The sequence below is a fragment of the Kickxella alabastrina genome (genome assembly GCF_025024165.1).
Source record: "Kickxella alabastrina strain RSA 675 chromosome Unknown BX661scaffold_2, whole genome shotgun sequence".
NCBI classification, from domain to species: Eukaryota; Fungi; Kickxellomycota; class Kickxellomycetes; order Kickxellales; family Kickxellaceae; genus Kickxella; species Kickxella alabastrina.
In genome coordinates, this window is record NW_026251473.1 from 307125 (window position 1) to 319407 (window position 12283).

Below are 12283 nucleotides of genomic sequence, written 5' to 3' on the forward strand. Positions count from 1 at the left end.
CGCGAGCGGTAATTTTTTGTGCACCCATCTTGATCCCCGATAATAAAAAATCTTGGCTGTTGGTTTGTTGTTTCCATCGTCATTGTGACATCACAGGTGGTCTAGTCGTCGTCATCACTAAATGTTATTGTTACTCGGGTAAGTGACAGAGAGATCAGGGTGTTGACCCTGGTTTTCAACAGCGATGCGCCTGTGCGTGTAGTTGGGGTTTGACTGGGCAGGTGAGGGGGAATGATAAGATGAGGGTGCATAAAATAGCCTGCCAAAGCCCAGCCTTCATGCCAAAAGTTTTTTTTATCCATTATTCCTTAAAAATCTGACGGCTTACAGCACCCGTATTGTGTTTTTTGTTTGCAGCTTCATAAGCCATTGACAGTGCCCATTCAACTCTTTCTGAACATTGCAAAGTTTTTTTTATTTATTCTCTATTAACGCTAACCTAAAATACAATTATATTACACTTGTCTATTTTCTATCTACAAGGACAATGGACATCGGCTACGCTGCAGGCGCTTTGCACCTGCTATTTGGGTCTTTTCTTTTGTGGGTAGTTCCGGTCCAGTTTATGTTTCACGTCGATTTGGTGGTCTTTCTTGTATCACTTTTTTTTACGCTGCGCGACATAGTTTCCAGATGGTACGTGGTATCTGCCGCCAGAGCACTACGTCAGCGGCACCCGTGCATCATTCAGCCTTCACTTGTGGCAACAGATCAGAAAAATGATTTTGCAGACCCGCGTATCGCCGAGAGCTCGGCTCGCAACAAGGACACCACGGCCAGTGGTCAAATCACACGGCGCAACCAGCAGCGCGATCCACCGGTTGATGCCAGCGTCAACGCGTCGTCTCCTAGAAAGCATGCAAACAAAAATGTCGAGTTTTTGGATAACGCTATCAAAAGCAAAGCCGACATTCACCGGCTGTCGTGGGCCAAGATCGTCATGCTGTTGTTAGAGCTTGCTCTTTTCGCTATGGTCCTTGACTTTGTGTATCGTCCATTACTAGTTCCAGGAGATGATCTAACCATATTCCGTCCGGGATACGTCTCCCATGACTCGGCCAGACTGCACATCCGGTACCCCGAGCAAGGGAAACTCGAGCTTCGCTTCAAGGTGCTCGGTTTCAACCAGAGAATTGGCGAGGGCGTGCAAATCACCGAGCCTGATAGCCAAGAATTTATGACAAACACGCCCTGGGAGAGCGCCGGGGAGTTTGATCCGCCGACCAATGCCACAGACTTTACCACGACGACCGCACTGATTAATCTGCGCCCGTCGACAAAGTACCTAGTCGAATTGCACAGCCGCCAGCCCACGCTCCACGCAGAGTCTGTTCTGCTGGGATCCGTCGAATTCAAAACTGCACCCCCTCCGCACTCCCCAACCCGACTGCGTTTTGGAACAGGGTCGTGCATCAAGCCCAATTTTCCATACACCCTTACGAGCTCGCCAGACGTGTTTGGATTTGCCAGTATGTTGGATCACAGCGACGATCTGGACATTATCATGTTCATGGGTGACTTCATCTACGCTGATCTGCCAATGTACTTTGGAACTAGTGCTGAAGATTATCGCCGGCTCTACCGGCAGGTGTATATGGCACAATCGTCGCGCCAACTGTTGCGAAAGGTGCCCATGCTCCACGTTTACGACGACCACGAAATCAAGAATAACTGGCATAACCAGGACGACATGCCCATGGGTAATGCAATGATTGCATACAACGAATACAACGGTCTGCCGAATCCGCCGCCAGAGCTCCCCGCCCACTCGTACTACAACTTCACATACGGCAATATTGCCTTCTATGCCTGGGACACCCGGCGCTACCGCACGCAATGGGAAGATGGCAGTGACAGCGACGGCAGCGCGACGATGCTGGGCCACGATCAGAAGCACCATTTCTTCCAATGGCTCAATGAGGTCAACCACACGGCTGCCGTCAAGTTTGTCGTTTCGTCTGTACCTCTGACCTCGGGATGGTCCAGCACGGATGCTAGCCAGGACACCTGGCGCGGGTATCCGACCGAACGTGCAGAAATTTTGGCGCTCACAAAGGATGTACCCAACCTATTTTTCCTCTCGGGCGACCGACATGAAATGGCTGCCGTTGAACTTCCCTCAGGGAACATTGAGTTTTCCACGTCACCCATCAGCCAATTCACGTTTCCGCTTGTAGGTAATTTCAAGCGGAATATTGATGGCGAGAAAACCTTGCACTATCGGAGACCGGGCCACGTCAAGTATGGCATCCTGGATGTCGACACTGAAAGCGACCCGTTTATCCCTCGCGTCACGTACAGCCTGTACACCACGGACGTGCACAAGGGTCTCAAGCCGGCTTGGGTCTACAGAGCTAGTGGAGTCGCTTGGAATTGATAAGGCCCATTTTTTATTTTGCGATATTTGTCAGCAGCCACATATTACAGTGCGTGACCTACCTTTTTATAGATCCATGCGCCTCAATTCAGTACCAAACTGGTAAACAGTTCTGGGTCCATTAAAGTTCGATGCTCGCATATTTCAGATTTTCTAGAATCATGTTTTTATTGGGAGCGACATGCGGAGTGGATGTATGCAACGAAAATCCAATATTTTTATAATATTCCACGATACAAAAATGTAAACAAATAAACGGATTTAGGCTGGGCGATCTCCATCACTATGCGCTTGCATATGCACAAAGCGGCAGGCATGCACGCGCTTCACAGTCGACAACATCAATGAAAAAACGAAGTTGTTAGCACCAGGCTAATGCTTGATTTTTTGAGGAAAAATTTGGAAAGAAAATTGAATTGAAATTTTAGTAAATATGTGGGAAAAAATGTTGAATGGACAAGGGTTAAAATATGCTTTACATTTCCTGGGCTTACGCGCGCACGCATCGACCGTAGGCTGTTATGGCGATGTGTGCGTGCGTGAGGAGGAAGGGTGTAGCTGGCTGTTTTACATTTTCTGCACTCACGCATGCACACACCGACCGTAGGCTGTTATGGCGATGTGTATTTGTGAGGAGAAATGATGTAGCCAGCTGTTGTGTATTTCCTGGATTCACGCGCACACATCAACCGTAGGCTATTATGGCGATGTGTGCTTGTGAGGAGAGGGGTGCAGCCAGCCGCTTTACATATCCTGCGCTCACACGCGCACACACCGACCGTAGGCTGTTATGGCAATGTGTATGCTTGTGAGGAGGGAGGATACATCCAGTCTAAAACGGGCTCCGAGTTCTTCAATTTGTGATACGCGCGAGGTAGTTGCTGGGTGCAATACCCACAGTTCCATCCTCCTTCTTGACCTGCCACCACTTGCCGCTATCGTCAATGACAAGCATAATCTCCTCTTTGGCGATGGAGACCTCGTTGGGGTCGTCAGGGTTGGCGTCGTAGGGGTACAGCGCCCGCGCTTTGTACACCACAGCTGACGAGTCTGGCCGCTTGCTTGAGATGGCTGACTGGCTAAGTTCAGAAGTGTAGTAGTCGGCGATGGTGCTGCGGTTGCCAGCGCCCGTCGACGAGTTGACTGTATGCCTGTAATTTCCATGCGACATTGAAACGTCGGCCATCGGGAGACCGTTGACGCCCTTCTTCTCTATGTCGCACACATCGGCCAAGTATGTTCCGGGCCCGCTGCCGAGGAGAAGCACCCAGAAGAAAAGCGGAATCTCGACAAATATCAGGCTGGCCGACATTGCCTGTAAGGTGCCGACGCTCGCGTTGATGTAGTATCCGATATGTCCGATGTTGAGAGATAGGCCGACACCAATCATGGTCAGCAATGCCAGTCGGTACCTGTTGAGCGCGGAGTCCGCGACAGCCCAGACCAGGCTGAGTGCGAGCAGCAGTAGGTACACAATCATGAACCATGTCGTGGCCACAATGTACTCTGTCTTCATGACTGCGCACACAATACTGGCTAAAATGCCGGCAAGCATGAGCCCCAGTGTGCCAACAAACATCGGGTTGCTAATAACCCGCTGTAGTTTAAACGTCATAGGTGGGGGGTGTGTTTGTGTTAATATGTGTAGAAGCGATGGGGCGTAGACGCAATAGTAAAGGCTTAAAGATGCGTGCCGTGTAAAATTATGTGAAGGAGAAAGTAAAAGGGAAAGTGTAGCTCAAAGAATTGGTGCCAGACTGTTTTGATGATAATAAAATAAAAAAGCGAGTGAGAAAGAAAAATAAGAAAAGTATGTGACAAGCTTGTTCCGGATAGGGTGGATCCGATGGAACAAGACAATGAGGGTAATAAGAAGTGGAAGTAAAATTCCGGCGCGAGAAGTAGCAATAGCAACCAAGGATAAAATAATCGGAACAAGTATAAGGAAAAAGTAACAATGTGAGACGATGATAATTTAAAAATAAAATGATAGTAAAATAATGTACTTGAAGATGAGAAGAAGTGTCAATATATATGTTTTTTGGCCAAAATTAAAATAAAAATCCTAATGAAAAATCCAAACAAAAATCTGAGCAATGCGAGGATGGTGTGAGGAAGAGTAGAAAAAGGAAGAAAAGAGAAGGGAAAGAAGGGAAGGGTAGTCGCAATAAGAATTATCGACACTTTGTAATTGCAAAAAGACAGAAAGAGCCGAATGTAGAAAGGAGGGAAGCTTGAAAAGAAAGCTGCCTGATTTCTGATAATATCTTATTTTCCGCCTTTCTGTGTCGCGTTCACCCAGCCTTAGCAGAGTTTACTCAAAACGCAAAAAAACAGGGACAAGCTTTTACGGAACACAACCGAAAAACCAGTTTAACGTGCACTTAAAACAGGAGCGTGTAATAGCTGAGCACCCAGTGGTAAATGTTTTTTGGGCACGGTTTTTAAAAGAGAGAAAGAAAAATTAGCTAAACTTGGCAGCGATGAAATACAAAGTGGTGGCAGCCCTATAACTTGGCGTATCAGTGGCTCGCCAAAACGTTAAGGGCAATTTTTTTTAAAAAGACCGGCTTTTTGATAGTAGTATCAGCACAAGTGTAGATTTGTGAAATAAGTTGAAAGGAGACTGAACTGTCGAAAGAGAGATAACCAAAAACAGAAATGAGCAGCGAAATCCAAAGGTCTCAAAAAAATAGCGAGCTTAAAAAAGAAAGTCATAGTGCCTTACAAAAATACAACCCACACTGACGGCGAGTGGCTTTCTGATGTAAATAGGTACGCATGGTTAATCGATTGATTGATTCAGTGTATTTCAATGGGTGACGATGCACGCGCAACAAACAGACCGATTGTGACAATTGTTTCAGAGCATTAAAAAGCCATTTTGGTTGGTGATTAAACTAATATAATATGTTTCGAATAAAGCTTGGCGCCCAATTAATGTGCATCTACCACCGGCTTTGTTTCCACAGCCGCTTTTTTATTTTTAAAAAGACCAGCATAGCTCACTTGTTCCCATCGCTGGGCGTGTTTTGTCTTGGTGCACATGTACTGCAATTGAAAGATACGTTTGTCATCACAATTGCAGCTTGTGGGCGAGATGAACACAAGTTCAAAAATAAACACCTCGATGCGAAGCGGACGTGCAATTCTAAGTCAGAATACTGTGCTTGAACATTTTGTTTCCACAGAGTGCATGCACACGCACACAAGCAGCCGCGTAAATCAGACCTGATATCTACTCAAAAGCACAAGTGAAAAGTGTGAGCAAAAAGTGTGAGTGCCTGTGTGAAGCTGATTGGCAGATCTGTAGGCGATCACAAAATCAGTGCCTCTAGCCATTGGTGATTTGGCACCTTTCCCCCAGCCTAATTTAAGTGGCCCAACCCAAACAGTTGTTTTGCAGCAACAGCATGCATGCATAGGCTTTAAGCGCGTATGCTGTTATTTCGCTATACGCAACAAATCAAATAATTGGCTGATGGCAAGATATTTGGCTGCCAGAGCAAGAAAGCCTGCTCATATTGGATGCTGAGTGTCATGAGCGAGAAGTGATTTCTTCCTTTTACACGCTTGCTTGAAAAATCGTTTTATTTTTCAACTATTTATCATCAAAATGGCCATTGGCAAGAATAAGTACGCATCCATCAGAGCACATTTAGGCGACATATCTGGGCGAATCCATTGAGCAGAAACACGGCAGAATTGAAACCAGAACGAATCCATACAGCTAACAACGTTACATTTTGAATCCATTATTTTTGTTTCTGTAGGCGTCTGTCCAAGGGAAAGAAGGGTCTTAAGAAGAAGATGTAAGTACAGTTTATACGTATCCATTATGGCGCGGCGGACACAAACAGCAGAGTGAAATTCGACATTTGCGAGATTCGAATTTGGAATTTGAAATTGGCTAGTTTTAGTGAGGGGTTATGGAGGGGCTATATACGCTTGCGCATGCGCTTTTTGGAGTTAGTGGACACGGTTGGTTGGGTATACGTACGCAGTAGACAGCAGAAGGGCAGCATAGCTCTGTAAGGGAGGTGTGGGCAGTACTATTATGTTTGGCCCTTGAGCGAGAGGTGCGCCAGAGATTCCAATTGCGGTCAGTTAGTAGAGGATTGAAACAACTGCATTTGTAGAAAGTTGTTCAATTCCAAGCGGCAGGCTGCTTTTTTACTTTTTTCTTTGTAAAAGAGTAAGCTGGGTGCTGTTGCCGCTGCCATGCGCTTTGACTTTAGAATACACTGCAGGCAGACCGAGACAGCTGCGCAGCTACTATTTGCAACTCAACTTGGAATCTCGGCGTTAATATCGTGGGTGCTTCTGCTGAATCGATTGATAAGTGTGCTTGCTTTTCACGAGCACACTTTGTTATTCGTCTTTAAGCAGTTGCTAAACACCGAACCTATTTTGAATCCTGCCGAATTGAATTGTCTGGAGATTTGACTTTACAGACCCGACGGCAAGCGTCAGTAGCTACAACTCAGCCAGCCAGCCATTCACTCTGGGTGTCCGCGTTGTGTCGGCTATTTATTTTATATTGCGCTTTGTGAGTGCAGTGTAAACCACGCTATCCGTTTACTAACAACGCTGGACATTCTGTCATTATTTACTGTAGCATTGACCCCTACTCCCGTAAGGAGTGGTATGATCTCCGTGCCCCTACCATCTTCGAGACCCGCGTCATCGGTAAGACCCTTGTTAACCGCAGCCAGGGTACCAAGAACGCTGTTGACTACCTTAAGAGCCGCGTTGTCGAGGCCTCCCTCGGTGACCTCAACAAGGACGAGGAGCAGTCCTACCGCAAGTTCAAGCTGCGCGTCGATGACGTTGTTGGCAAGAACTGCCTGACCAGCTTCCACAGCATGAGCATTACCACCGACAAGCTGCGCTCGCTCGTCAAGAAGTGGCAGTCGCTCATTGAGGCCCACGTTGACGTCAAGACCACCGACGGCTACGTCATCCGCCTGTTCGCTGTTGGTTTTACCAAGCGTCGTTCCAGCCAGGTCAAGAAGACCACCTACGCCCAGACCTCCCAGATCCGTGACATCCGCAAGAAGATGTTCGAGATCATGACCCGCGAGGCCACCGCCGGCACCATGAAGGAGCTTATCCAGAAGTTCATTCCCGAGTCCATTGGCCGCGAGATTGAGAAGGCTTGCCAGACCATCTACCCCCTGCAGAACGTGTTCATCAGCAAGTGCAAGGTTATCAAGTTCCCCAAGGTTGATACCCAGAAGCTGTACGAGAGCCACGGCAGCCTCGAGGACACCGGTAGCAAGATCAAGGGTGACTTCAAGGAGCCCGAGATCCAGGCCGAGGTCTAAATTTTTTATATTTAGCAATTTTCGCGTTTTAATTCGAACGTTGTCTGTCTTTTGGAGTATCCCATGTTGAAAGTTGTTTTTTTGATGTTGGTGACTGCGGTCCAAGGGTTTTTTTTTATTTTTACGGCAGCAAGGAGCATAAAAGATTAGATCAGAATTGATCTGTTCCTGGGTATGGTCTTGTGTGTGTATTTGTCGTTCAATTCGCTGGGAGCATTTTGTATGGAAATTGAATATTATTTTTGGAACGACTTAAATGAAAAATTAGAAAACATCAAACACATACCAAACAACACCCTCCTCGCTGGGAGCATCTTTGGGCACAAATGATTGATTTGAAATCCCGGTTTGTCCACGTGCTTATTGGACATTTTCACAAGCAACGGGGCTGCACGGACGCCCGGTTTTGCGCCTCCTCTTTTTTTTTTCTTCTTGCAGAAAGAGATAATGTAAAACTGAACTGCCATGAAACGCACGCACTGCAGCAGCAACAGCAGCATCAGCAACAGAAGCTTTGTCTCACATGCTTTTTATTGTAAATTGATTTTCAACGGGGTGTATTTTGTTTTTTTGTTTTTCAGACGAGGGGGTTTTGTATTTTGAAAACTAGCCTTTTATAAAAAAGTAAATTGCAGTGCAACGAGACTGTCTTGCCAAACGCAATCCCTCTTCTCTGCTCTTCTCTGCTCGCCTCATTGTTTCAACTTGGAATTATCCTATACATATTTTATCAATTCTTTCATATATTCTAGCAAATACAAAGCAGCACAAAACAACACCCACCCCAACCATGTCAGTCGTGCAATTATCACCCAGAGTCCAAGAGCTGCAGCGTCGCTTAACAGATTTTGTCGAAAACGAATGCATCCCGGCCGAATCCGAGTACCAAAAGGAGCTCAATCAGGGATCCGACCGATGGAAGGCAGTGCCGCCAACAATGGGCAAGCTCAAATCGCGCGCACGGGAACTCGGACTATGGAACCTTTTCCTGACCAAAGAGTACAAGGAGGGGGCCGGACTAAGCAACTACGAGTACGCCATCCTGTGCGAAATCATGGGTCGCTCACCGATGCTCGCCCCGGAGGCCTGCAACTGCAGTGCGCCGGATACAGGCAATATGGAGGTATTTGCTAAATACGGCACGGAGGAACAGAAACGCAAATGGCTGGACCCACTTTTGGATGGCAAGATCCGGTCGGCGTTTGCAATGACCGAGCCCGAGGTGGCTTCTTCTGATGCGACGAATATTAGCACTCGCATTGTGCCTGGTCGCGGCCATGGTGGTAACGGGTATGTTGTGAATGGGCGCAAGTGGTGGATTTCGGGCGCCGGTCACCCGAACTGTGCCGTGTTCCTGGTCATGGGCAAGAGTGACCTGGAGGCGTCCAAGTACAGCCAGCAGAGCATTGTTATTGTTCCTGCCAATGCGCCCGGCGTGCGCGTCGTGCGCCCGCTCACTGTCTTTGGCTACGACGACGCGCCGCATGGTCACTGCGAGGTGGTTTTTGAGAATGTCTGGGTGCCCAAGGAGAACATTATCCTGGGACAAGGTCGCGGCTTCGAGGTTATCCAGGGCAGACTCGGTCCCGGACGCATCCACCACTGCATGCGCTCCCTGGGAATGGGTGAGCGCGCGCTTGAATTGATGATTGAGCGTGTCCAGCAGCGGTCAACTTTTGGTCGCAAATTGATCGAGCACGGCGTGGTTCTTGAAAATATTGCCCAGTCACGCATGGGGCTGGAGTCTGCCCGGATGCTGGTGTTGAGAGCGGCCGATATGATTGACAAGGCTGGAGCTAAGAATGCTAAGAAGGAGATTGCAATGGCCAAGGTTGTTGTTCCTAAATGTGTTTTGGACGTGTTGGATCGCGCTATACAGATGTTTGGTGCTGGTGGGGTGGGCCAGGATACGCCGTTGGCAGAGTTTTGGGCTGGAATGAGGACGCTGAGGATTGCCGATGGACCTGATGAGGTCCATAGCAGACAGATTGCGCAGCTGGAGATTGCCGAGCAGAACGAGAGGACAAGCGCCAGAAGAAACAGAAATGCAGGAATTAAAGCCAGGCTTTAAGATTCAAAATTTATATATCAATGTATTGTCTTTTATTCTCTTTATGTAAAGTTATCAGGTTGCTGGACGAGGTAACACATGTCAAGGAGCGATAATTCTGTGTTATTGGAAAACCGCGGTTTGGCCGATTGTTTTAAAGGGAAATTCCCAGGAACAAAGCAATAAGAAGCAAATTTAAAAACGACCATGCGCTCGTTGCGTGCGCAAGGCATAGTTGCCTATTACGGTCGAAAACCACCTTTACTTATCCTTGTTTATTCAAGCCGAAGCAATGCAAATAAATGTAAATGGGTGTTTAGATGTTCTTTCTTTTCTTTTTTTTCTTCTTTCTTTCGGGATGATCTTCCTGCATGAAAATGATAATAAAAAACACCCCATTTTTAAAATGGTGCAAAGACTCAAAAAAGTTTACACACGATGATTTTATGTTTATTATTCTGTTCTGTTCTGATATTCAATAGTTGAATTTGTCAGAAATTGATTATACATGTATTGGTGAGGCTTGGGAAGAGATAAAAAAAAGTCAGAGGTTTGTATTATAGGCATGCAGTGGCTTTTTTCATTTGTTGTATGCAAATTGAGAAAAAATAGACCAACAAATACAAGGGAACTGGGGGGGAGAGGGGGGGCGGTGGAAAGTGAGAAAATGAAAATAAAAGACAAATGCAGTCTTTTTTCTTCTAAAAACGATTAAATTTGCATTGTCCCTCCTTTTTCATCATCATCCTCTTCCTCTTCCACTTATTGACCAAAATAAAGGCAAAGAAAAAGAAAAAGAGAGAGAGAGAGAGAGAGAGAGAAAGAGAAAGAGAAAAAAGAAAGAAAGAGAAAAATAGAGGCGATATGTTGGCTTTTATTTGCAAGGTAATTTATTTGGAGGGGGGAGAGAGAAAATAAAAGACAAAAAAAGCATGCATCATGCTGCTATGTACTATGTGTTATGTGCTGTGTGCTGTAATCTGAATGCTCAATGCTGGATGCTGTTGCTGTTGCTATTGCTGTGTTTCAAAAACAGAAATGAGATATTTGTCCAGCAATTTTGGTCATTTTCCCCTCTCTCCCCTTCCCCCTCTCCCTCTTTTTTGCTCTTCCCCTCCAGTTTTCTTTTTCTTTTTCTTTTTTTCTGCACACTTTCTCCTCTCTTCTTTTTCTCTCCCCGCCCACTTGTCGTTTATTCATATTTTTTTTACTCTTTCCGTTCTATTCTTTTTTTGTTGTTGTTTTTAGGAACTATTCACATCCTCTCCTCTCCTCCCCTCCATCTTTTTTTGGGTGTGTTCAATTTTTTTTTTTTTACCTTTATCCTTTTTCATTTTCATTCTTTTTTTTTCAACGCATATAATAATAAACATAATGAGCGACCTCCCCGAGAGAATACAGGCGGCCAAGCGCGAGGCCGAGCAGCTAAAGGACAAAATAAAGTCGACGCGTGAGAAGCTCGCAGACACGACACTCCGTCGGGCATCAGAAAAGGTAGCGCCATTACCAAAGATATCGATGAAAGTGCGTCGGACACTGAAAGGGCATCTGGCGAAAATCTACGCGATGCAGTGGGCCGAAGACGAGCGGCACCTTGTGTCAGCGTCTCAGGATGGCAAGCTGATAGTGTGGGATGCGTTCAGCACCAACAAGATGCATGCTATTCCGCTGAGGTCCTCATGGGTGATGACGTGTGCGTATGCGCCCTCGGGGAACTATGTGGCGTGCGGTGGGCTCGATAACCTGTGCTCTATCTATAATTTAAAGACCAAGGAGGGGTCGGTGAAGGTAGCGAGGGAGCTGTCTGCGCACACGGGGTATTTGAGCTGCTGCCGGTTTATCTCAGACAGGCAGATTTTGACATCTTCGGGCGATATGTCCTGCATGCTGTGGGATATCGATGCTGGAGTAAAGGTTATGGAGTTCAACGACCACACGGGCGACGTCATGTCGCTTTCATTGTCGCCCAACAAGAACATATTTGTGTCTGGGGCGTGCGACGCAACGGCCAAGGTGTGGGATATCCGGTCGGGGCGGTGCGTGCAGACGTTTGTAGGGCATGAGTCGGACATCAATGCGGTGCAGTTTTTCCCCAATGGGGACGCGTTCGGAACGGGGTCGGATGACGCGTCGTGTCGGTTGTTTGACTTGCGTGCGGATAGGGAGCTCAACCAGTACACGCATGATAATATTTTGTGCGGGATTACATCTGTGGCTTTTTCGCATTCTGGCAGGCTGCTTTTTGCTGGGTATGATGACTTTAACTGCAATGTGTGGGATGTGCTGAAGGGGTCTAGGGTGGCGACGCTGTCGAGCCATGACAATAGAGTGAGCTGCCTCGGGGTGTCGAGCGATGGTATGGCGCTGGCGACTGGGTCATGGGACAGTCTGCTGAAGATCTGGGCCTAGGCTGCAAGGGGCCTTTTTTTATTATATATCTTTCTTGCCTTCCTTTATTCATTCATTATATTTTTAATAACACCACACCGCTTTATTTTTTATTTTACTTTTGAAAAGGCGGTGAAAGAA

At 46.8% G+C, this 12283-nt stretch overlaps 5 protein-coding genes across 5 annotated transcripts; 4 read left to right on the forward strand and 1 right to left on the reverse strand.

Moving 5' to 3' along the window:
* Positions 1-1381: 1381 nt before the first annotated feature.
* Positions 1382-2173, forward strand: BX661DRAFT_137566 (PhoD-like phosphatase-domain-containing protein; the record flags this gene model as incomplete). The annotated part of the gene is made up of 1 exon (XM_051532700.1): positions 1382-2173. A coding segment is annotated over one exon (792 nt), but the record flags the coding sequence as incomplete, so codon positions are not given.
* A 1057-nt stretch (positions 2174-3230) lies between these two features.
* Positions 3231-3956, reverse strand: BX661DRAFT_168503 (uncharacterized protein; the record flags this gene model as incomplete). Its single annotated transcript, XM_051533439.1, has 1 exon — positions 3231-3956. The coding sequence occupies one exon, from the start codon at positions 3954-3956 to the stop codon at positions 3231-3233; it is 726 nt and encodes a 241-aa protein (XP_051394496.1).
* A 1930-nt stretch (positions 3957-5886) lies between these two features.
* Positions 5887-7762, forward strand: BX661DRAFT_176648 (S-phase-specific ribosomal protein cyc07). The gene is made up of 3 exons (XM_051534399.1): positions 5887-6013; positions 6151-6189; positions 6996-7762. Exons 1-3 carry the CDS (start codon positions 5994-5996, stop codon positions 7702-7704), a joined length of 768 nt encoding a protein of 255 aa, XP_051394497.1. The 5' UTR covers positions 5887-5993; the 3' UTR covers positions 7705-7762.
* Positions 7763-8494: 732 nt separating this feature from the next.
* Positions 8495-9775, forward strand: BX661DRAFT_139679 (acyl-CoA dehydrogenase; the record flags this gene model as incomplete). Its single annotated transcript, XM_051532805.1, has 1 exon — positions 8495-9775. The coding sequence occupies one exon, from the start codon at positions 8495-8497 to the stop codon at positions 9773-9775; it is 1281 nt and encodes a 426-aa protein (XP_051394498.1).
* Positions 9776-11128: 1353 nt separating this feature from the next.
* Positions 11129-12163, forward strand: BX661DRAFT_192869 (WD40-repeat-containing domain protein; the record flags this gene model as incomplete). Its single annotated transcript, XM_051537739.1, has 1 exon — positions 11129-12163. One exon carries the CDS (start codon positions 11129-11131, stop codon positions 12161-12163), a length of 1035 nt encoding a protein of 344 aa, XP_051394499.1.
* Positions 12164-12283: the final 120 nt, after the last annotated feature.